At 47.8% G+C, this 20899-nt stretch overlaps 7 protein-coding genes across 7 annotated transcripts in view; 1 reads left to right on the top strand and 6 right to left on the bottom strand.

The window, feature by feature from the left end:
* Positions 1–195: 195 nt before the first annotated feature.
* Positions 196–1259, bottom strand: Pmar_PMAR002059 (hypothetical protein; the record flags this gene model as incomplete). Its single annotated transcript, XM_002765477.1, has 5 exons — positions 196–497; positions 545–681; positions 723–839; positions 880–1048; positions 1094–1259. 5 exons carry the CDS (start codon positions 1257–1259, stop codon positions 196–198), a joined length of 891 nt encoding a protein of 296 aa, XP_002765523.1.
* A 1187-nt stretch (positions 1260–2446) lies between these two features.
* On the top strand, positions 2447–3051 carry Pmar_PMAR002060 (thioredoxin, putative; the record flags this gene model as incomplete). The annotated part of the gene is made up of 4 exons (XM_002765478.1): positions 2447–2530; positions 2577–2696; positions 2786–2917; positions 2986–3051. 4 exons carry the CDS (start codon positions 2447–2449, stop codon positions 3049–3051), a joined length of 402 nt encoding a protein of 133 aa, XP_002765524.1.
* Positions 3052–3743: 692 nt separating this feature from the next.
* On the bottom strand, positions 3744–5699 carry Pmar_PMAR002061 (hypothetical protein; the record flags this gene model as incomplete). The annotated part of the gene is made up of 8 exons (XM_002765479.1): positions 3744–3818; positions 3862–3996; positions 4048–4164; positions 4214–4381; positions 4437–4605; positions 4924–5112; positions 5157–5283; positions 5576–5699. 8 exons carry the CDS (start codon positions 5697–5699, stop codon positions 3744–3746), a joined length of 1104 nt encoding a protein of 367 aa, XP_002765525.1.
* On the bottom strand, positions 5700–9311 carry Pmar_PMAR002062 (hypothetical protein; the record flags this gene model as incomplete). The annotated part of the gene is made up of 10 exons (XM_002765480.1): positions 5700–5747; positions 6433–6576; positions 7121–7192; positions 7237–7315; positions 7418–7903; positions 7948–8133; positions 8539–8600; positions 8702–8835; positions 8880–9001; positions 9220–9311. 10 exons carry the CDS (start codon positions 9309–9311, stop codon positions 5700–5702), a joined length of 1425 nt encoding a protein of 474 aa, XP_002765526.1.
* Positions 9312–10339: 1028 nt separating this feature from the next.
* Pmar_PMAR002063 (hypothetical protein) lies at positions 10340–10621 on the bottom strand (the record flags this gene model as incomplete). The annotated part of the gene is made up of 1 exon (XM_002765481.1): positions 10340–10621. One exon carries the CDS (start codon positions 10619–10621, stop codon positions 10340–10342), a length of 282 nt encoding a protein of 93 aa, XP_002765527.1.
* Positions 10622–11965: 1344 nt separating this feature from the next.
* Pmar_PMAR002064 (hypothetical protein) lies at positions 11966–12279 on the bottom strand (the record flags this gene model as incomplete). The annotated part of the gene is made up of 2 exons (XM_002765482.1): positions 11966–12139; positions 12184–12279. 2 exons carry the CDS (start codon positions 12277–12279, stop codon positions 11966–11968), a joined length of 270 nt encoding a protein of 89 aa, XP_002765528.1.
* Positions 12280–18333: 6054 nt separating this feature from the next.
* Positions 18334–20899, bottom strand: part of Pmar_PMAR002065 (trehalose-6-phosphate synthase, putative) — a gene marked incomplete at both ends in the record, with an annotated part of 8526 nt that continues 5960 nt past the window's right edge. Inside the window, 11 exons of the mRNA XM_002765483.1 lie at positions 18334–18416; positions 18460–18578; positions 18774–18964; positions 19303–19467; positions 19510–19669; positions 19718–19839; positions 19891–19971; positions 20020–20116; positions 20165–20201; positions 20370–20442; positions 20599–20724. Coding sequence (XP_002765529.1) covers positions 18334–18416; positions 18460–18578; positions 18774–18964; positions 19303–19467; positions 19510–19669; positions 19718–19839; positions 19891–19971; positions 20020–20116; positions 20165–20201; positions 20370–20442; positions 20599–20724 — 1254 coding nt within the window. The remainder of the gene's footprint in view (positions 18417–18459; positions 18579–18773; positions 18965–19302; positions 19468–19509; positions 19670–19717; positions 19840–19890; positions 19972–20019; positions 20117–20164; positions 20202–20369; positions 20443–20598; positions 20725–20899) is intronic.

Here is a 20899-nt window from a genome sequence, read left to right on the forward strand (position 1 = left end):
GACCGAGCATTTAGATATATAGTATAAATCGATGATGACTGCGAGACTCAGCCAGAAATAAACGTTTATATAGTCGGTTGGGGGCATTCCCTTGATATGACATGCAAAGATGTTGCCGCTAATGTGAATCGATAAAAACACCAATTACTTGGCTTTGCAGTATTGGGTCTCTTATAAATAACATATGCATTGTGACTACTGCGGCGTACGGTCCGGATTCACCGGTTGTGATATAAAGGAGAAAGGGGATACTGAGAGGTCCTCAACTGAGGGGGCATATTCGTGGCAATAGCCTGTTGGGTTAGCGAAGTCATCAGTGAGCCCTCTAAGGACTGACTCCGCAGCAAAGAGTGCGGGCGAGTAGTCGTCGTTATCGACAGGATTGCCACTATCAACCGTGAAAGGCCCAGGCTCGACCGCAGGAGTGGCAGCAGTGCTCGCTGGAGATGACCATTCGTAGGTGAAGAAGTCCGAAGTGATACTAGACCGTCTCGAATCTGAACAGACGATGACCGTATCGATCTCGAAGGTCTCAATGGCTTACCTCCTCCGCACTTGTCTGCCTGGCGCTCAAACACTTGAACGCTGATGGGCCAACCAGCTACAGTGTGCTGCGATAACGCGAGTATATTGGAAACCGCCATGGGAGACTTCATTACGACAAAGCCCATAGAGGCGGGACTGACACGAAGTAATGTGGGGGCGACAAGTGCGGGGCTCACCGAGCCTTGCCCGGGTGGGGGCCGACGGACTTCTGGCGCCTCCACGGCAATAAGAGAACCTTCTTGACTTCGCCGAACCCAGAGAAGTACTGCTCTAGAATACTCGCTGATTGGAAACTAAAGGAGCATTCAGGGAAGGTACCAACGATGAGCCCACCGCAGTTTATGAATCTTCCTAACGATGAATATACAGGCTTCTTGTTCTTGATCTAGCTGCTTCAAAAGCTCAGGCAGGCAGTAGCCGCCGCCGACCACAGGAGTGCCGTCGAACATTGCCGCTGGAGTAAGTAACAACGCACTGTCGTTTCGGTCAGGAGTACGAGAATCTGCCAGAAAGCACACATTACTAGTCAGTGACAGTTGCAACTTACCGTAGTCCTCGGGTCGAACGAGTTGGTACTCAGTGAGGAGCCGCTTCAACTGATGGTTTTGCTCCTCGAGCTCGCGAGACCGGCGGCGTTCGTCTTGAAGCTGTTCTTGAAAGGAGTTACAAGCCACAATGAGAGCTGCTTCGTTCAGATGCTGCGGAGTGTACATATATAGATAGCAATATGAATGAAGACTGGTTGGCAGTCGCTACGAATAGTCGTCGTTCGCCGAGTCGGCTCAAATCGAAGGAGTATCTTTGCGTTGAGTATTTTCAAGTAGTTGTAAGATGTGCAAGAGCGGAGTATCTATAGGCTGTGAACAACGTAGTTGGATGCTCCCGCGGCATCTAGGTGTATCCCGAAGGGTATGCGATATCTACTGTCGCAGAGGCACGGCTCTGGTTCGTCGCCTGATGCAAAGTGTACGGTTCATGCAACTATGTTCCAACTCAGCGAAAAGAGACAGCAGCTCCGCCCTTTGCCTGTAGGGGTGGGAGGGACCAATGGGACCGAGTGCCCCGATGCATGTCTGTCCAGATCTACCAGGTTTCGGCGGAGGAGTGGTATGACACTCAAGGCGGTAAAACACAGGTCAAAATATGATAAGTCAATGATTTTTCGGGATCCCCTTCACCCGAGGGTTCTCGCGGTTGACAACAGTGCTGTGCTGTGTAATGTTTGCGGTATTTGAGTTTCGACTTTCTGAGACCGTCTAATACCAACGGCCTCGCCCCTTCTTGTCGTGGTGACTACTACGCCGGCAAATGGTCTTGTTGTTGCCGAAAATGACAAGGGCCCGACGCTAGCTCGATTCACCCGGCTTGATAGTGTCAGGATGACAGAAATTCGCCCTGGCATGTCAAGTTGATCATGACCACCGAAAGCGGCCAGATGTCAACAGTGAACTGATTGTCGATATATATTCGTTATGGGTAAACTTGGATCGTCCAACATTTTTTATAAAGCCGGTAACAGCCGCAGCGCGCTCCTTCGCAATATCCTCGATGCGCACACAAAGAACATCTGCTTTGATTTGAGTGGAGGTTTTAAGGTTATGCTGGCGGACTTGAAGACGGAAAGATGTTCGCGGACATGATGTTGGTAACTAAGACAAGGTCAATCCGGCACACGCTGTATTTGATCCTTTTCTTTCAGTCCAAGAATTCTTTGATATCTCCGATCAGCTTTAAACCGCTTCATGCAATGATCCGTCCCATTCCTGTGTGTCGTTCTGTATGTTCCCCATATACATATCACAATTTATATCCTAGCGCTTTGTGCGACAACTTAGCGCACGCCCAGCCATGTATTTTGACAGTAGTTTCTAGCTACACTATTGTACTAACTCATATCAGAATGCTCGCATCACTCCAGAAAGCTGCTACTACTACCGCCGCCACTGCCGCTCGAATGGCTGCCCCGGCTGCTCGCCGATTCGCGGTAAGTGCGGTGAGTTGTGACGGCCGGGTATTTCTGTCCGGTTTAGGTCACAGTTGCCGGCTCAGAGGCTGCTGCCAAGCAGCAACTATCCACTGCTTATCCTCCTCTCAAGGTTGCGTGGTTCACCGCTTCTTGGTGCGGTCCTTGCAAGCAAGTGACTCCTTATGTAAGTCATAGTGGAACTCTACTGTTTCGGATCTGCCTTGTGTGTTGGATTCCTGGTTGTTTTCTGTGTCCGAATTGTTGCTTTCTCAGATTGAGAACCTTGCGAAGAACAACGAGAAGGTGTCTTTCATCAAGATCGACATCGATGACTTTGATGATATGGCTCAGGAGAACAAGGTCATGTCCGTGCCTACGTTCGCCTTCTATAAGGATGGCAAGGAGGTAGGAATATCCCAGTCCAAGTTCAGTTTTTTCCACTGTGCTGATATATGTTCACCGCGGTATCTCAGGTTCAACGTGTGACCGGAGCTGATCCTGTGAAGATTGAGGAGATTGTCAAGCAACTATGTCAGTAAATGGCTCAGAGTAACCCCTACGGTGGGTGATAAAAATTTGCTCTGCCGCGTTGGATTTCTTGGTAACAATCCCTTGATGTTATGTGCCATCGTTTTCGAATCAATGAATACCATTTATTGTCTGATTCTGACCATACTGAGTGTTTAGTTGTTCGAGTGGGATTGACTGGTCCGTTGATTTGTGAACATTCGTCTCGAATCCGAATAGAAAAGCTTATTAGCTATCGATGTGCTAAGAAAAGTGACGGAAAGCCAATCTTTCGGAGAGCGGTTAGAGAACAACTCGAATTTAGGATTTAAACGTTAAACTATACAGTACCTTAGTGGAGTTATAGAACTTGCACTCCAGGATTCAAATCCAGTATAGCTGGACAGTCCACCCATCGGTTTTTCATTTCTTGATGACTCATCTAATATTTTGCGGCTTGGTTAAACTAGCATCGATATAAAATCGTATGAAAGTAGTTCGGTCGACTGAAGAGACACTGCTCATGTCCAGAATACTGTTACTAGGCGACTCTTTATTGATCGGCATTCGAGTTGTGGTACTCTAATTGATTCAGATGTCCAGGAGTACAACTAGAAGAACACAACAAGTTATAACTGTCATTCACTATTATTATAACAGACAGTTTGGGTCTTGAATTGCTGTAACGGCAGTTGTAACAGCAGACTACATCGTAGCCATCTGATTATAGAAACTGCTCTAGAACATCTCCGCTTATTAACCAAAATGAACCGAGGAACGAAGCTGGACGGGGCCCAACCTGAGAAGGCCACTTGACCAAAGCGTGCCTTTGACGGACCTACCACCACTCCACGCCTTTTTATAACGACCGAGCCTTCGATGGCTGGACTAGAAGATTTCTGTTCTTCCCTCTGCTTCACAGCTTCGGTGATATGAGCTATAGTGCTGAACTCTCTTGGTTTCAGCCAGAGCTTGAGCTGAGATGAACAAGGTCGCAGGTTCAATCCCTGGACCTGCCGTTTTCTTACCAAATGCCTTTCCGGCAAAGACGTGTGGTCGTCCATAACTCCGATCAACTCATTCACGGAGCCCTCCAAAAGCAACGAGCCGTTCTTGCGTATCAACTCGTGAGTATTTATGATACCCTAAAAGCACCATACGAGTCGTAGCGATATACGCCTCTCTTCAACTCACCTCAGTGGAGCTCTCACCGTCCGCACCGGGACCAACGACGAGGAAAGCCAACTTCCCATTTCGTTTTCGTGAGATATCGAGGCACAAGCGCAGGGAATCTGTGTCTCTGCTATCGCCAACGCCGCCGTAGATTTCCGTGACATCTACGTCGCCCATACGTGGCGCTCCCTGATAACCGGGAGAGATTAAAGGGAAACCGAAAATCTACGAAAGTTCAACTTACCGCTGGCAATGAACGCTGAGTATAAAACTTCATTCCGTCCCCGCCCGTATCAACTAACAGAATTGGCTCAACAACAGCGGGATTTGTTGGGCAGACGAGGCGCCGTAGGAGACCTCGAGAAGCCGGGAAAAGTAAGCTCTCGGATGGAGGGACGACTACTAGGCCGTAACTGACGCGATAAACAATTAAAAAAAGCCCGATCAACTTGATGCGACGAACGACTGCGACTAGAGGGACACTCATAGCATGGCATCACTCCTATTCGAGCGAGAATAAAATGTGAACGACAGTGGGAAAACATGTACATGCTCAACTACATGTGTTAGTGACAATATGAAAATTCTAAGGAAATATCTTATTGTTTTTTGTACATTTCTACCCCAAGTCGTGCGTGAACAATGAGGAAACTCTTCAGCTCAGTTGAGGAAAGCGACCAGATTTTCCAACACTAGTGAATATTCCTAGCACCTCTTCACTTGGGAGTTACCTTTGTATTGTAACGCCCTCAATGACTACTGGGTTGGCGGTAGTGTATAGGAGACCGTCATCCGAACCATCACTCGAAATGGGTGTAACACACTCGTTTTCACAGTATGCTAAGGAAGGCTCTCGCTCGGCGTACTCCCACGCACCCAAGGAGGTCTTCTGCCAACTCTTGTACGGCTTCCCAGTGTATCTGAGGAAAAAATGATAAGAAGGCAATTTCGTGGCGCGCGGTACTTTTTCTTCGTCTGTTCTCGAGATTGAGATGTGAAAACTTCCGTTTCATAATTGGGCCTCTCTCGATCGTATAACCCCGCAAAGGCGGTGATGACAGTGATGGTCTTCAGCGAATGCTTCTTGCAACCTGAGAACAACAGCAGCAGTGCGAATCAGTTTTTAAATATATCTTCGCTTCCCTCAGTTTAGCTCAAGAGTTTCCTTACGGGGCAGAACTTTCGAAGTTATGTGAAAAATTTTGGAGTTTCGTGAAAATTCGTATTTCTCGTGGTTTCAGTACACATCTATACTCGTAGAGTGTACAGAGACCCCCTAAAAAATAAAAAAATTGAAAAAATGTAAAGAATTTTCTAAAATTTTCTCACACATAGTTGACCATGCGCATATCTTCCCGCACTAGCGCACAGCGAAGAACTTACTAACGAGTGAAACCGCCAGGAGCCTCGCCGTCTCCTGATCCGATCCTCCTCCACCACCAAAGATACAGAACGAGGTAGAGTCCCCTACAAAGTCTGAAAGGGCTGTCACTAGACTATTAGACATTTAAAGGAAAGGGAAGAAGAAGAAGAGGAAATTGGGCCTCAAACACATCTGAAAAAAGTAGTCTTACCGTAATCTGAGTGAAAAAATCCGGTACTACCCCGGGGAAAAACGTCCGAAGCCCCCTCAAAACAACACGGATAATTCAACATAGGAGACCACAGTATATCATGAACGAGTAATCATTCATTGAGCGCAACACATTTGAAAAAAGTAGTCCGAGTGAAAAAATCCGGTACTACCCCGGGGAAAAACGTCCGAAGCCCCCCTCAACACAACCACACGGATAATCTAACACAGGAGACCACAGTATATCATGAACGAGTCATCATTAATCGCTGAGCCCTCTTATCAGCTCTGACCAGTTGGACTAGTATATTGCACAAATCCACGAATAGATCCCTCCAGACTGACACATAATCGTTCGCCTCCGACTGTGCCAACGATTTAGCGTTGTCAAGGATCTGGTAGGAAAGAGTAGTAGCCTCCGAAGCGGTGTAGGGAAATATGCACATAGCCAGCTAGGAGACAGTCGCGAGAATTTTGAAAAAAATGTGGCAAGTCTCATTACCAATGAGACTTCCCATATTTTCCGGGTAGAAGTGTCCATAAGCCTACGAGTCATTGGTTTATATACACTTCTACCCGAATTTGTATGCAAACTGCTATAGCTGGCGAGAAGACTCGGCTGAAATCATTTTAAAAAAGCGAACGTATACTCCAGCACTCCTCCTACTTCGAATAGAATGCTAGTCAGCTGTGCTGGTCTGTCCCATACGTTCTCACTAGTAGCCACCGCATTCGATGCTGCGGCCACAGCGGTCGCCAGGCATGCCCTGGAGCGATGGAGGGCGGCCAGCTGCTCTTCTACTATCACATTCTACACAAGGAATATTTAGTATTATATATGGGAATATATGTTTGGTTTCCTAAACTGAGCTCGTGAGTTTCTTCACTATACTATGAGAAATTCACAACATTTTGGGTATAAGTATACAAAAATGAACAAAAATTTCCTCAAAATTTCCATATTCCTAGCAACACGTTAGTAGTTGACCATGTGCATATATTCCCACACTGATCATCATAGGTACGAGAGGGTTCATATATGGAGATATGATGATATTCTATATAAATATTCGATGCCTCTTATTGGATTTTCACCACCCTAGTGATATGAAAAAAATAGTGAAAAACAAATTTCACGACTACTGCATATCACCGCGAATATTGCATTCTTCATCGACTTCAACGTCACTTAGAGTAAAACGGGTGAAACTCCATTAAAAGTACATAATAATAACTATAGATATATAAAATGGATTATAATACCACAAAATCAACAACTACGAAAAAGAACCATCAGAGGTGATAGATAATTATCAAAGTCTCCTACACCGATTTAGTATTATTATTTTTATTACACTATCACTGACATTTTTCCTCCGCGTTTCCGCATCGTCCCTTCTCATGCTCCTCTCAGCCTTCAAGACTTCCTAAGCAAACACTCCCTACGACGAACTCGTGATAGCAGACCCACCTCCAGTCGCTGGACATTCCTCGACACTTTTTCCAATTCCACTTCCCGAGACAACGCCAACTCCTCAGCGGCCGCTCGCCTGATCAGAAGCTCCTCAACATGCGGCAATACCCTTGTCGTCGTGGAAAACAAAATCACTACACATTGAGTATTTCCAATTCACAATTAAATACTGTCATACCGCTCCTCGGCCAATTCCACCTTCTTCAACAGCCTCTCCATCTCTAGGTCCTTCCACTTCGTCTGCGATTGACCCCTCATAGACTCCTGCTCTCCAGGACTCTCCTCCACACCTTTCCTCACGGACGAGTCTAGTGTCTTGAAATTGTCTTCAACACATTTCTTATCACCACAAGCATCATAATTCTCCCCTATATTGTTCTCCTCCTGCTCCTCTGGCAGCATCTCATCCTTCTCGACGGTACCTTCACCCACTAACTCTGCGGACTTCTCATAGCGCTCATTCCCAGAGTCTATGAGCTCTGAGGCCATCAGCATCCGCACTGCTGGTTCCTTATCGACCGGCCCAGCCTCTAGTGCGATAACAAGGTCTTCATCATCATCACCCAAAGAGTGGTGGGCTTGAGCATTACCGGGTACTCCCGAGGACCAAGAGCTGCGATGCTCAGTATAACGCGACTGAATATCCTTTCGAGCTCTCCAGAATCTACGACAGATATCAAATGCACTACTTCCTCTACCAAAACTCACACGTTAAATCGCCCTACAAAGCTGCCATGATCAACTTCATCGTTGACACTTCCAAAGATATCATTAGCAATCCAGGCCACCAGCCCGGCTGAGGGTTGTGGTAAGGACTCCTGCTCGAACAAGGAGCGGAGGAGGGTAGCAAAACCTCCTCGTACACGTAGACCCCCTGTCACCGGCTTGTTGTCTCTGTGACGGATATAGAACTACCAATAAAAACGAATAGTTAAAAATATCATAACACAGCGGAGCGGAGCAGATTGGAAAAGCGAGCTACTACCAAGTTACATCCTACCGACCAAGCTCTGACCCAAAATGACTTCTCCAACAGCAATAAGACTACAGAGTTACACTGAGCGATCCGATTCTGGAACTCAGGATTCATCCAGGATAACCAACGATGACCTTTAATTTCTAAACTTGGCTCACCCCAACGACTTCTATCCTCCAACCCATTTTACATCCCACAGGTCCTCGATCTCCTCCCGGCTCAGCTCCTCAGGCATCCCAAAGACGACCCATCCTAACGATACAGCTTCGCTCCGCTCAACACAAGCGTTCGAATGATCACAGAAACGCCAATGAGAACATCACCGGTGCTTCTTTTCCTCCTCCGCCACCTCAGCCTTCGTGTGGCTTCCTGCTGCAACCAACGCCTGAAAAAATACAGCAATGGTAATATTATCATCTTCGCTCCGCTAGAAGATTTCTATCAGCTACTAGGTGCTCCGAACATGAAAGTGATCGATGGGCTTACGACTCCGGTGATGATAGAGGTAGCCCCCATGAGCCAAGTAAAAGACATCCTCTCTCCGAAGAAGACCGCGCCGAAAATGGAAGAGAATAGGAAGTTGCCACCAAAGTTCATCACAGTAGCTTGCAATGCTGTTCCTGCAAGGACGACAGAGATCCCTGGTTCGATCCCGGCACCCTACGTTTTTGCAGAGCTTCAATGTAATAGGACATCATGGACGCGTTAGACGCTAGAGAGAGTACTATAAAGACAGCCCTCAACATATACCCTGCCACAGGGTGGACCTGTATCGCAGCTTTATACCTGATCAAACAACGACACGCTTTGCTCGAGAAAAAATACGGAAAGAATACTTTTCCGGAAAATTTTTTAATTCTTTCACGACGCTGAAGTCACAAGAAAAGTAGATACACACTAAGTTGCCGAACGTCCTCAAGACGAATACATTCGCTCCATAAGGACTACTAGTAGAAGGTCTGTTGTGACAGAGGAGTGGTACGAGGATCTACCCATAGCCTTACGCTAACGACCCGTTGGTTGTGTCGAAGCCAACCTTGGCAAACACTGATGCCGCTGCAGCGCAAAGGGATGATATGAGATTAGGGTCGAGCATTATAAAGGAGATCGGGACAGATGATGACGCAAGCAGGATCAGAAGACACAATAGACGCCATCGTGTTGTTGAGAAGACTCGACACCGGCAACTCGCGCAAACGATGGGTACAACAATGGGAGAATTGATGTTAAATGCCAACTCTCGCAGATGCCAAAGCTCTAAACCCCACAACAAGGAAACCGCTGTAGTAGTCCTCATCTAAACTCTCCACGCCTAAGCTCCACAGAGTGTATAATTACTGTGAATATATCTATTGTCGGACGCACGGTAAAAGCCGGTATGAAAATCATTAAGAATAGATCTTGACAATCTTCTCATCATCATCACCAAGGCAAACAGTGAGGTCTCTACATCTATTTACATACCCATCGAAGGGCCACCCAAAACTCGTGTAACGATGTGCATAGTACTGGTACTAGCAATGTATCTATATTATTATAATAGGTAATATTCATAAGATGCTCCATACATACACGAGGACCTAGGCCTAGCCTCCTCCCCCATCGGCTACTGGCACCAACACAAGCAGACGCTTCGCATTGGAAGCATTTCATAAATCTCACCGACTGTAGGCCATGCGGGGAGAGATATTTCATGCTAGCTGGAAGAGTCATCGCCTTCTGGGAGGATGCGGAAATTCGGATGGGGTAGAAATGTGAAAGAGGTACAAGGTATTCACGTAGGAGATATGTGAGTGATCTATGAGCACATGAAAACCCAAGGAAGAGTAGGTTTCGAAAACCCATGGGCGTTCCTCCTGATTGTAATTATTACCTAATGCTCGAGCTCAGTGGGGCACTGGAGTTCTCCGCGAGGATGCCCACCAGGAGCGAGTGCGTCCCATGTGCGCCTGTGCTATCCACAAACGCATGTACTTCGTGTCGATTCATCGCGTGCAGTTACCCAGGTTTTCAGGGGCATTGAAAAGTCAATCCAATTCCCACTATCAATATTTTCCCCACCGTCCTTCGAGATGGTAGGTGCAGTCAACTGAGCTCAACCGAGATGATACCTGCTATATTAAATTAGCAGGTAGTCGTACCAGAAGCCCAGACACCAACATCGATCGGGGTCAAGTTCGACCCGAGTAGCGCTCCAACCTCGAGGTCGATCGTTCTCAAGTCAGCAGCCTTATTGAAGGCAAGCGAAGTGCCACCGTTGACTTTATAAGAATCGAGGATGAACACGCAATAGTCCCTTCTTTGGTTAGGAGGCAAGCAATTATCGGGAACCTCCTTCACCACCAGCATACGGAGAGAACGTCGCTCAGAGCTCTGGGTCGACTTGCCGATGGTATGGTTAACCATGAAGGCATCAGCGCAAACGAAAAGTAATCCTTGTCATCAGACTGATGATGATTATATTGGGAATTGTTGTGGCCTTGAAGGGCTTCGTTGACTAGGTATCATCCTCGCAGTCCTGCCTGGCTCCAGGAGTATTATTCATAACTTTGGAGTGAGAAAAGAATGAAGCCTCGATCGTCAGATGATGGCGTACAAGCTATACTATACTGAGCTAGCTCCTCCGGATCATGACAAGGTGTGTCATATGATAAAACGTTCGTGTGGACTGAGCTTCATGCGGCCGAGGACGTGCAGGACCTGCACTGCAGGTAAATGCAAGTAGACGACATATAATCGAACAATCACTTCATAACTCGCGATATCCTGTTCTGGCGACAGTCGTTAGGTCTCAGGCCCGAGCGTGCCAGTTGGATGGCCAGAACGGCCATGCTTCGCGAAAATTGTGGATATAAATAGTGGGAGGGGGCGTTTGTTCGGATACTCGCTTCACGTAATCCGTTAGACTCACGTGAGTGGGTATCAGAATCGACGATCAACTCACGATTCGCATAGAGCACGCGAACCAGGGTTGTCGAAAGTGGAAATTCGAGAAATTTCCGAAATTTCAGACATGAAATGCAACTAATGGAAATTTCGCATATTTAAGGAAATCCAGGAAACAGATAAATGAACAGATAATCAGCCCATTCCTAGTACGTCGAAAACTTATAATTCAATCACAAAGGTGAACGTTATACATAATACCGCATACACTACCAGGACCGACCGAAAGAAAAATCGATTATAATGACGCGCGCCAAGTGATAAAACCGTTTCAGAACATCGTAATCGTAAAAGTACACTACATCAGCCCCTGCAGCTGCTCAGCACGGTATAACTCATCATGAGACCATCACTATTACGATGATTGTCTTATTTCCCACTCTCATACTCCCGTCTTTAGACCTCTCAGAGGATCTGAAAAATGACAGATGACCCAGCCGGAGGTGTTGCACAGCTGTACTTGTCACAAACTCAAGATCCCAGTTTAAAAGGATGAATTGGGTGATGAATGAGCAGTATATAGAAGACTTGTATATAACACCAATACTTCTAAAGGGGTTTTACCCCAACAAGAATGACATGGTTCATGTCGGATATACGATGATGATATACTTGCGGTGAGCGAACAAAGTGTCAACGCGAACACTCAGGGACTCTGAGTCAGGGTTCCGCAGTAGTGCTGGGGGAGACAGAAGGAAGCGAAGTAGTAGTTGTGCTGGGCTCTGCGCAAGAGCAGCTCACAGGAAGACCATCGCAATCTTGGGAAGTGTCGCCTGAGAGACATATACACAGCGTTGGAGAGAATCACATCTTACTATGGTAGCAGATAGAAGAGTCCAACCCATCGGTCCACGCTAGACCGTAGCAAACACTGCCGAGCTCGTTGCCAACAAACTGCCAATCCTTGCAGTAGGTTCCCTTGGCCTCTTGAGCTTCCGCGCCGCTGATGTAGGAGGGGTCCTTGTACATATCATACATCTGACAGGAGATTTGAGATGCTTGAAAAGAGATTAGTTCCCAACCTGTTGACAGTAACTAGTCCCATAAGAGCAATCTTGAAGAGATCGGAGACCGTCCACAGAGGCCAATACCACCAGAATGGAGAGCGGAGCAAACATGCCGAGCAAAGGAAGCTACCATGAACCGAGTCAATGCCACATGCGGGTACAAGGAGCGCTTCAGGTTTTCCACATGGTGAGCACAAGTTTTGAACACCAGCAAACTACCTGGTCTGCTTACATTACCACCTAGGAGGAGTGTACACAACGCGTGTAATGCAGTGCAAAAGATACTTGTACTATGAAACGGAAGATACGGGGAGATTCGCTTTGCCCGCGCACGCAGGATTCGTTCTTAATGCACTCACATGCAAAGTTCGGATGCAAGGGAACTCTTTGGACAGTCTGTGGTTGCTTCGAGTATACTCCCCATCGCAGAACCTTAGCATTACATGCTTCTTAGCACTTCTAGCACTACTTGCTACTTAATCTTAAAGATGAAGCATATTATGCATATTAAGCATGTTCTTCACCTCATGTATAAGGAAAACCGGATATTATCCGCTTTTTCGGCTCGTGGACAGTCACCTCAACGATCCATTGACAACGAGTACCATCTGACGGCTCAGGGAGGTATGTTCTTACGCTCGACATGATATAACCTCCAAGGTTCAGAGCCTAACTTCTATTAGGGAAGACACTTAGATAATGGGGGCGGCAGTTGAGAAAGGCGACTATACTGTATCTATGAATCTCTCTCAACTCATATGGGAAGGCTCGATCTCCAAGAGACCGAGCCTGAAGACTTCACATGAGGACTTCACATCCTACTCCGTCTCGGAAACCATTGTTTGCTTTCATGGATCCAATGGCAAGCTACGACGCGAACGCGTACATATTAATAATATGTACGCGTATATCTACTATATCTCGACCTTCTATATCGACGCACTTGCACTCACCCCTCCATTGTTTCGTGCACTCCGTGAGTGCCACTGACAAACGGAACTGTTCCGTTCGTTGAGTATCACTAGGTCAGGGTTTGTATTGAATTGGTCTGAGCTCATCCGGCCCCTTACTAGTTTGGTCTGGGGACTGTTGAAGTGGTCTGAGTTTTTAGCAATTTGGTCTTGGAATGGTGTAGAGGGAGGTTGAGAGGATGCGGACAATGAACCGCTGATATCAAGCTCGATGCTTGTATCCGAAGAAAGCAAAAAATCTCCTGACAAATTTTATCAGATAGAGCTTGAGAGCTTTCGCCCAGCTATCACACAACCGATCATGGTGCCCAGAGACGGTGACATGAGTAATCAATGTAGTGGTTTTTGTAGAAGAGAAAAACATCCAATGAGCTGTAAGAGATGAGTTGGGATTACTGACTTCAACGAGCATGTGGGAAAATCTTCCCCATGTGCCACATGGCATGTGGACTATTCCACCGGCACGCTAGGGTCACGACCGTCAGGAAGGAAGCCAGCGCAGCGGTTACGCACACTCTTTGATGTCTTATTCGCATTTAGGGACACTCCGCGCTAGGGACACCACAGCAATGATTGCTGAGGCTTTCGACAGCGCTCAGGGCTACATGTGTCGTGTCGATACAACTTGTATCATACAAGGTTGGGAGCCAGAGTTTGATTCTCCTCCATGTGTCGACATCGACCTTTATTACCGCTTCATAAGCGTTGATGTAACTCGCTCAGCGAGTCTCGCTGAATGAAGATATGAATCTGATATAAAGAACGAAGGTACATGAGAGATGTGCAGCTCCTCGCCTTTTCGCTTCACGCCACTCAGGAGCATTTTGGTCTTCCTTGGCGCTGAAACCGAGAGTGAGGAGGCGAAGGCGACTTGGTGGGTCCACATTACCCAAGATCGTCACTGGCAGACCGCACCCAGTTCTCTTATATGTATAGTCAATTGCAACAGCCGTGGAATTCCCATGCCTCTGTAGCAGGCTCGATGTCGAAAAGTAGCCGTAGAGTGCGTTTCCTGCATCATACGAGGCGCAGAAGGCCGCATTGTCATTGTCAATGCGCATTGAGCCTCGGATTGGGCATTCAGACATCAGATCATCTCTGAAACACTCTAACCGACTGGATGGTCGTCGATTTCTCACTTCTTTACTTCCACTTACAAAGCCCCCTCGTAGCTGAGGATATCGTCGAACTTGCAGCACAGCTGGTCTAACACGATCTCGTAGTCGGCGTGAAGATCGAAATCGGCGTGGAGGTCGGAAGCAGTGGCGACTGTTTGGTCGGTAGTATATCCTCAAGTGGACAGGAGGGTGCTATTCTCCATCGACTATCTAACAAAAATGATTCCTTGGCATAAGTTTACCGGCCCACGCTCATCACTTCTGATCTGACATTCCCCATGGCTTGCGAGCTGGGTCTCAATCTTGGAGTACAATCTATGGATAATTACCTGGTAGCACAGAATGGTCCCTCGAGGACGAGGATTGTCGAGCTACTCTCACCGGTGAAGTTGGAAGAGAATGATGTACATGGACTGCTGAATCTCTTTTATCGCTTGCACGAATAGTGGATCGCTCTTGAGGCCTAGGATAACCTAGGCCAACTACAACCACTCGCATGATGAGGATCACTTTGCGCTCGAAGAATCAACGGTTATCACTTTTCATTATCTCTTTTCATCTGCCTCATCTAGTTATCTGGCTGCTATAACCAGGTGCACTGCACAATGTTGGCCATAGCACTGACGTCATTTGTGATGCAGTAGCTGTATCGAATTCGGCGCTTGAATCGCTTCTTGGCTGTTGAAAAGCTCAAAAGTGTCGGTTCGAAGCTTGAACTTGAAACCATCTGCACTCTTTCGGCTCACTCTGTAGAATAGTATTATCCCAGCGAGTCGTCTCCTTGATTGCTTCGAGTTCAACCGAGCACTATCCCGATAGCGTTATATCGCACAGTGCAATTTGCAGACTGCAAACTCCCATGCAATGGGCTGGAATCCTGAGGTCCATAGAGAGCCTTATATGTGTACGAGTGTATGGAGTTACACAATGCTCGAGTGCATTGTCGATTAGAACCAGTCGCCGGTACAGACTTAAAGCGCAACAACATGGATGAGAAATTCGATCACCGTGAAGTCCACGGCATGAACCACATTAATTGTGCAAGAAGTGTTACCGGGAAGACATCGAGCCGCTATTGGAGTGCCTAACCGAATCAACTTCCGACATACAACTGGCCCGAGGTCGTCTACACAACAGTGTGGGACGGGGAGTGCATATGGATCATCATGCCCGGTGGAGGCGAGGGTGTTCCCAAAGGACGCAACTGAGCGCCCATCATCCCTTGGGACCCAGTCTGCCCATGATGGGCGCTGAACACAATAGAGGACTGCCCCGGGGGTGTAGGCAGGGTTGGACTCGGCGAACGGCTATGCGGCAGCGGTGGAGTACCCATCGGCATCAGCTCGAGCGGACTACATGAACCGACCCTTACACCGATTGCGTTCAATCGATCAAACCCTACACATCCTCGTTCGCCGACACGGAGTCCGACTGTGCCCGGGGGTTGAGTCGGCTTGGCTGTGGTCGTCGTAGCTCAGGAGCCTTAGGGTCCACAGATGAGCAGCTCCTACAGGAGGGGCCCCACCGGTTGACATCCAGCGATACCGGACATGTCCGCCATAGGAGTTGGTGATCCAGCGTTCGGTGATGCCAGTGACATATTCACAACACTTGCGCCTGACAGCATAGTGCACAAGATAAGACCGACTGAGCGACTTCCTACTCTCTACTTGCTGTAGGGCACTCTGGGAGCCACTGAAGAGGGCCTGTGGGCTGGCTGGTGCGGGAGACGCACAGTGCATTGGCTGTTGGAATAACAACTGCGGCCGAGATCATCGAATGCTCCTACCCGGTATGAGCCCGGCATGCCGGTAGCAAAGTAGTTGCCGAAATGCTGACCTCCAACGTGATGGAACACACTGATCAAGTTCGGCAGTTGATCCCCTCACGAGAGTCTCCCTCACCCATTTTGCTGTTGTTGTTGCTGCTGCTGCTGCCAGTTCAGCGTTTGCTGCTGCAGTGCGCCGGCGGCCATGTGATTGTAGATCGCCGAATTTGCCGGACTGCTAGCCGCCGGACTCGGACAATACGGTGATGGCGCACGAGTGCTCTGCCTGCACCTCATCGTGAAAACTCCAACCAGCGTGGCAACTTACCCTGATGAGCCCGGAACACTAGTCAGATTCACCGTGCTGAGTTCTGGTAGATGCGGCCTATGGTCACTGAACTCCTTCGTCCTTAACATTCTACGTGCCTCTGCTTTCTCCAAGTTTGTCACCCACATTTCCATGGCCAACTGACGGTCCTACCACACCAACCTCAAACTCAGTGAGAAAACAACAACGCGTCACGTCCTCGTCCACGGACATCTCTAGCGTGGCTCTCATAGTCTCACACTGTTCACGATTGACCGTAGGATCCAGACAGAAATCCTGGACCAGCGTAGCCTGTCACCACAGTGTCACAATTTGCCCCTATACGATCTGCCTCAGCCGCCCACCTGGTCCTTCGAGATCACTCCTCTTCTAAACAGTTTTATAGCATACATAATCAACTGCAGTGGGGCGGTTTGATGAGGCCCATTCGATGCTTTGCCTGATGATGATGTACTAAGATACGGCCCATCCAGCACAAGTACTGTCCCTCGGGTGACAATCATCAATCAAGTCGTTGGTGGCCTGCGTCAGACTTGAAAGATCCCCACCGCGATTAGTGCCTAAATACCCTCGGCCCAATACCATCCAACCGTTGTTGCTCACGCGACATCCTTCTAACTACGTGAGTCCGACAATGCATACTGTGCTGGCTCAAAACTGACACATCGAGACCATTTAGATCCAACGCACGGCGCATCGGAGACCTGCACTGAGCCTGCTGATATCTTCAGTGGGAGGACACTCTGGGTAATCTTCTAGAAGAGCCCGATTCGACGCTGGTGTCGCCCCTGCCGTCGTCCGCTGACCCGAGCGTCGCGATGATGCCGGGCTATAGCTATCGTCTGCTGAGAGGTGCTCTGCCAGAAGCTGGTGCCTCCACATTGAGCAACCAAGAAAGGCTCACCCGATACGGAGGTGTTCAAGAGCTCAGCAAAGGAGCGCGAGTCGTGGTGGCTCGACATAGGGTATGATCAACAGACACAGACTCGCACCAGCCTATCACCCAACACTATGAACACCGAAGCAGTCTGAGCAACCCCATGCACATGTCTGTGACCAGTGGGAAGGCCGATGCATATCTACCGATCCAGTTCTGTGCTGTGACTAGAGCGACGATACGCCAGGCCATTGTTGGAATATATGTTCGCTCTCCTCAGCTGAACTCAGAAGTTTCCTCATCGACCGTACTACGGTCGATGAGGAAAATGAAGTTATGGGAACTTCATGTAAGTCTTCTCGTTATGTTAAACTTCTCGGTCCTAAGGAGTCTATATACCAATTCGGGTAGAAGTGTACAGAAACCAACAATTTACCAAAATTTCGCCGAAATTTCATATCACCACCAACACATGTACTTGACCATGTGCACATTTCCCCCACACTGCGCCAGGCACGTCCAAGACCAAGAGTGTGGCGAAAGGCAGCGCAGACGCAACAAGGCTGCTCCCCATCACGAACCATGTACTGTGAGCACGACCTGTTCGACGACAGGTTGTTGACCGCCGTATGTCGGTGACTGATTGAGCCGTTAGTAGTAGGGCAGGGTGATAGGGCACAAGCAGAGAATCATCCAGGAGCTCATAATGTTCCCATGGGGAACTCATTTTGATTTTTCCACATAATTACGTATACATTCTTCCATCAATTATCATAATAGGAACATTTCCCCATTGTTACCGAACTTCTTATCTCACAAAGCAACATGAGTGTCTGAACCCAAGTACTCTGCCAACTACCAGTGGTAGTCTACCACAGTGTAACACCGGAACCATCTCGCCCCGACACTGAGATCGCATCGAACATGGTGCCCAGTGGAGCCCGTTGGTCTACAACCAGTGATTAACCAAACTATATAAACTGAGGAGTGTTTAGAAACTTGCTGCTGATCGTCGTCGCAGGCAACGACAACGATAAAAATAGTACTATAACGAAGCCCTGAATGTTACTGCGAATAATAAATCACGGCGGGATCAGAAACAGTCACACGGCGCTCTCGTCATTCGCTGACTGTGAGGAATCAAGACTAGGAAATTTAATCTGCCAAATTGGGGGTCGAGATGGACCTGAAAACTCCATAGAACGACATAACATCAACACTGAGCTCACTCGAAGGTTCCTCCTCAGGGCCTTCCACAATAGTAGGTTCCTCCAGCTCGTGAGGAGGCTTCTCCTCAAAATCCTTACTACTCCCAGCAGGCACTGTACTGGCGTTATGCACGGCATACCTGTGAAACGAATATATGTTGTTGTTGGGACATACAATCGCTTTCTTCTATCTTTCCTCACCATAGGAGCTCATATACAAATTAGGGTACAACTACACCGAAACCGATGAAAATCTCACTATATTTTCTCAAAATTTTCATATTGTCACCAAAACATATGCATATATTCCCTTCACACTGACCCGAAGTGCCTACATCTGCGCCGCTACTGCAGAACTGCGTCCGTCAACCTCACTAGCCTCTTGTCGAGGAAACATAGTCTCATCAGCAAGCCGGCCCAGCAGGTCCGTCACAGCGTGTACGTCATGCACATAATAGTGTGCTTGTGAGCCCGACTTCCGCCCCACTGTTACAGTGTATTTGCAATACACCTCTTTATTCTTCGACTGAAACAATACATCGTTTCACAGAAATATGTGTCCCTCTAGAAATCCATGAAATATACATTCCGTGATAATATGATATACCTTGCTATGATTTACGCTGCAAATAGTTCTCAAACCCAGTGCTCCAATATGGTTATACAGCTGACACGTATTGGTCATTCAACGCGGCCTAATGCTACACAACCTAGACAATGATACGTTAATTTTTGATGTACCCACAACCTAGTTTGCGGATGAACATAATACGGTCATATAAAAGCCTGTTAGTTCGCATAACAATGACCCTCAGACCAGCGAAGTGATAAACTACCAATAAAGAGAACAGCAACAAGGCCTACCAATCTGCTCGGCGACTTCTTCTTTTTCAGCATTCTCCCCTGGCCGACTACTCCCGACGACGGGTCCGACGCCCGACTAGCCCTAGTCGCTCGGGAGGAATATCTCATCCACATACGCTGAGTGAAGGTGTTCTCAGCCGAGACTGGGCCGGTAGCTGGGGTACTCTGAAATCACACAGTAAACTTCCCTCGAAAAAATAACCCCACTTCAGTGCGTTGTGGCCCCGACTCCTCCTCAGAAGAAGACTCCCGCTCAACTCCACTCGAACGAACTATTCCAACACCAGGAACGAACTGTGCGTGCTCTAACGAGTCTGGATGCGCAGTCAGAGACACCGACATAGAATTCAATGCCTCAAACATATACCTGATACCACAAACATCACTAAAATTACCAACAACTTCATTATCTCACTCATCACTGCGATCATCTCCAATACACATAACGAAGTCTGGCGATTGACCATTTCCCGAAGTCGCCAATTCAGCTAATATGGTCTGGACCGCCAAACCTTTATTCACTCCTCTGAGCTTAGCCTGAGGGGCCAACACTAAATCGCCTCTTCCTATTGGAACACACTTCACTACCTCAACATAGCCCTTTCCCATAGTAACCTCAACATCATAGCCCTTCAAATACTCCTCAAGAGACGAGTATAAATTCTTCGCCTATATGAAAAAGATACTACGATAAAAAAGGCGGAGCGAAGCACCAACCTGATGCAGACCAAAATCAGGATCAGTGTCCCTAAACTGCCATACCAACGCGGATCCCTTATTCTCCACAAACGAATTTTGCGTCCGTGACACGTACCTATCGCCAAAAATGCCTATAAACTAACACGCCCCAAAACACCCTTACTGTCGCATGAGCTCTCCAGCTAGAGCCTTCCACTCAGCTTTTTTCGCGTCAGCCTCCGAGGCCTCGGGCAAGAGGCACACCCATCCATCAGGACCCACAGGGGAGGGAACATGAGACTAACGACAACCATCGTTAATCACATTGTCGATTTCTGCCGTTACTACTTCCTCCTCTTTCCCTTTCCCCGGCGTGTGCCTCTTCATACTGTTCGGGGGCAGTTTCCAGTAGTACCCATGCTCTGCGGCTAAACCAATGTTGCGGACAGATCCAAACCACTCCTACAGAGAAATATCATCGTTATCAATAGAGTTCCACCCGTGATATGAAAAAAAACTAACGAATGATATATTTCATGACTACCGCATAGCGCGAATATTGCGTTCTAATACGACATTTCACGTGAAATGTGTGAAACGCCAATACCATGAACTAACCTGTAATAAAGACTTCTCCCGCCCGCTCAAAATGACCACCGTATTCCTAGGGTCACTACACAGCTTCGACAAGGCGTCCAATACTGCTGCTGAGGGTGGGTTGCCGTGGGACATCAACGCACTGGACTGAGGAGAATACCACATCACAGCCACATTCATCGAAATAACACCAATCTGGCAGATTTACGTGTCCGACGACAAAGAGGAAATTCTTTCGCGAGGACAGCAAATGGAATTTCATTCTTCATACGACGATGGAGTTTCACCCGTAAAGTGGCGTAACACCCCGTGAAAAACGCGA

The sequence above is a fragment of the Perkinsus marinus genome, assembly GCF_000006405.1.
Source record: "Perkinsus marinus ATCC 50983 genomic scaffold scf_1104296975500, whole genome shotgun sequence".
Classification (NCBI taxonomy): Eukaryota; Perkinsozoa; order Perkinsida; family Perkinsidae; genus Perkinsus; species Perkinsus marinus.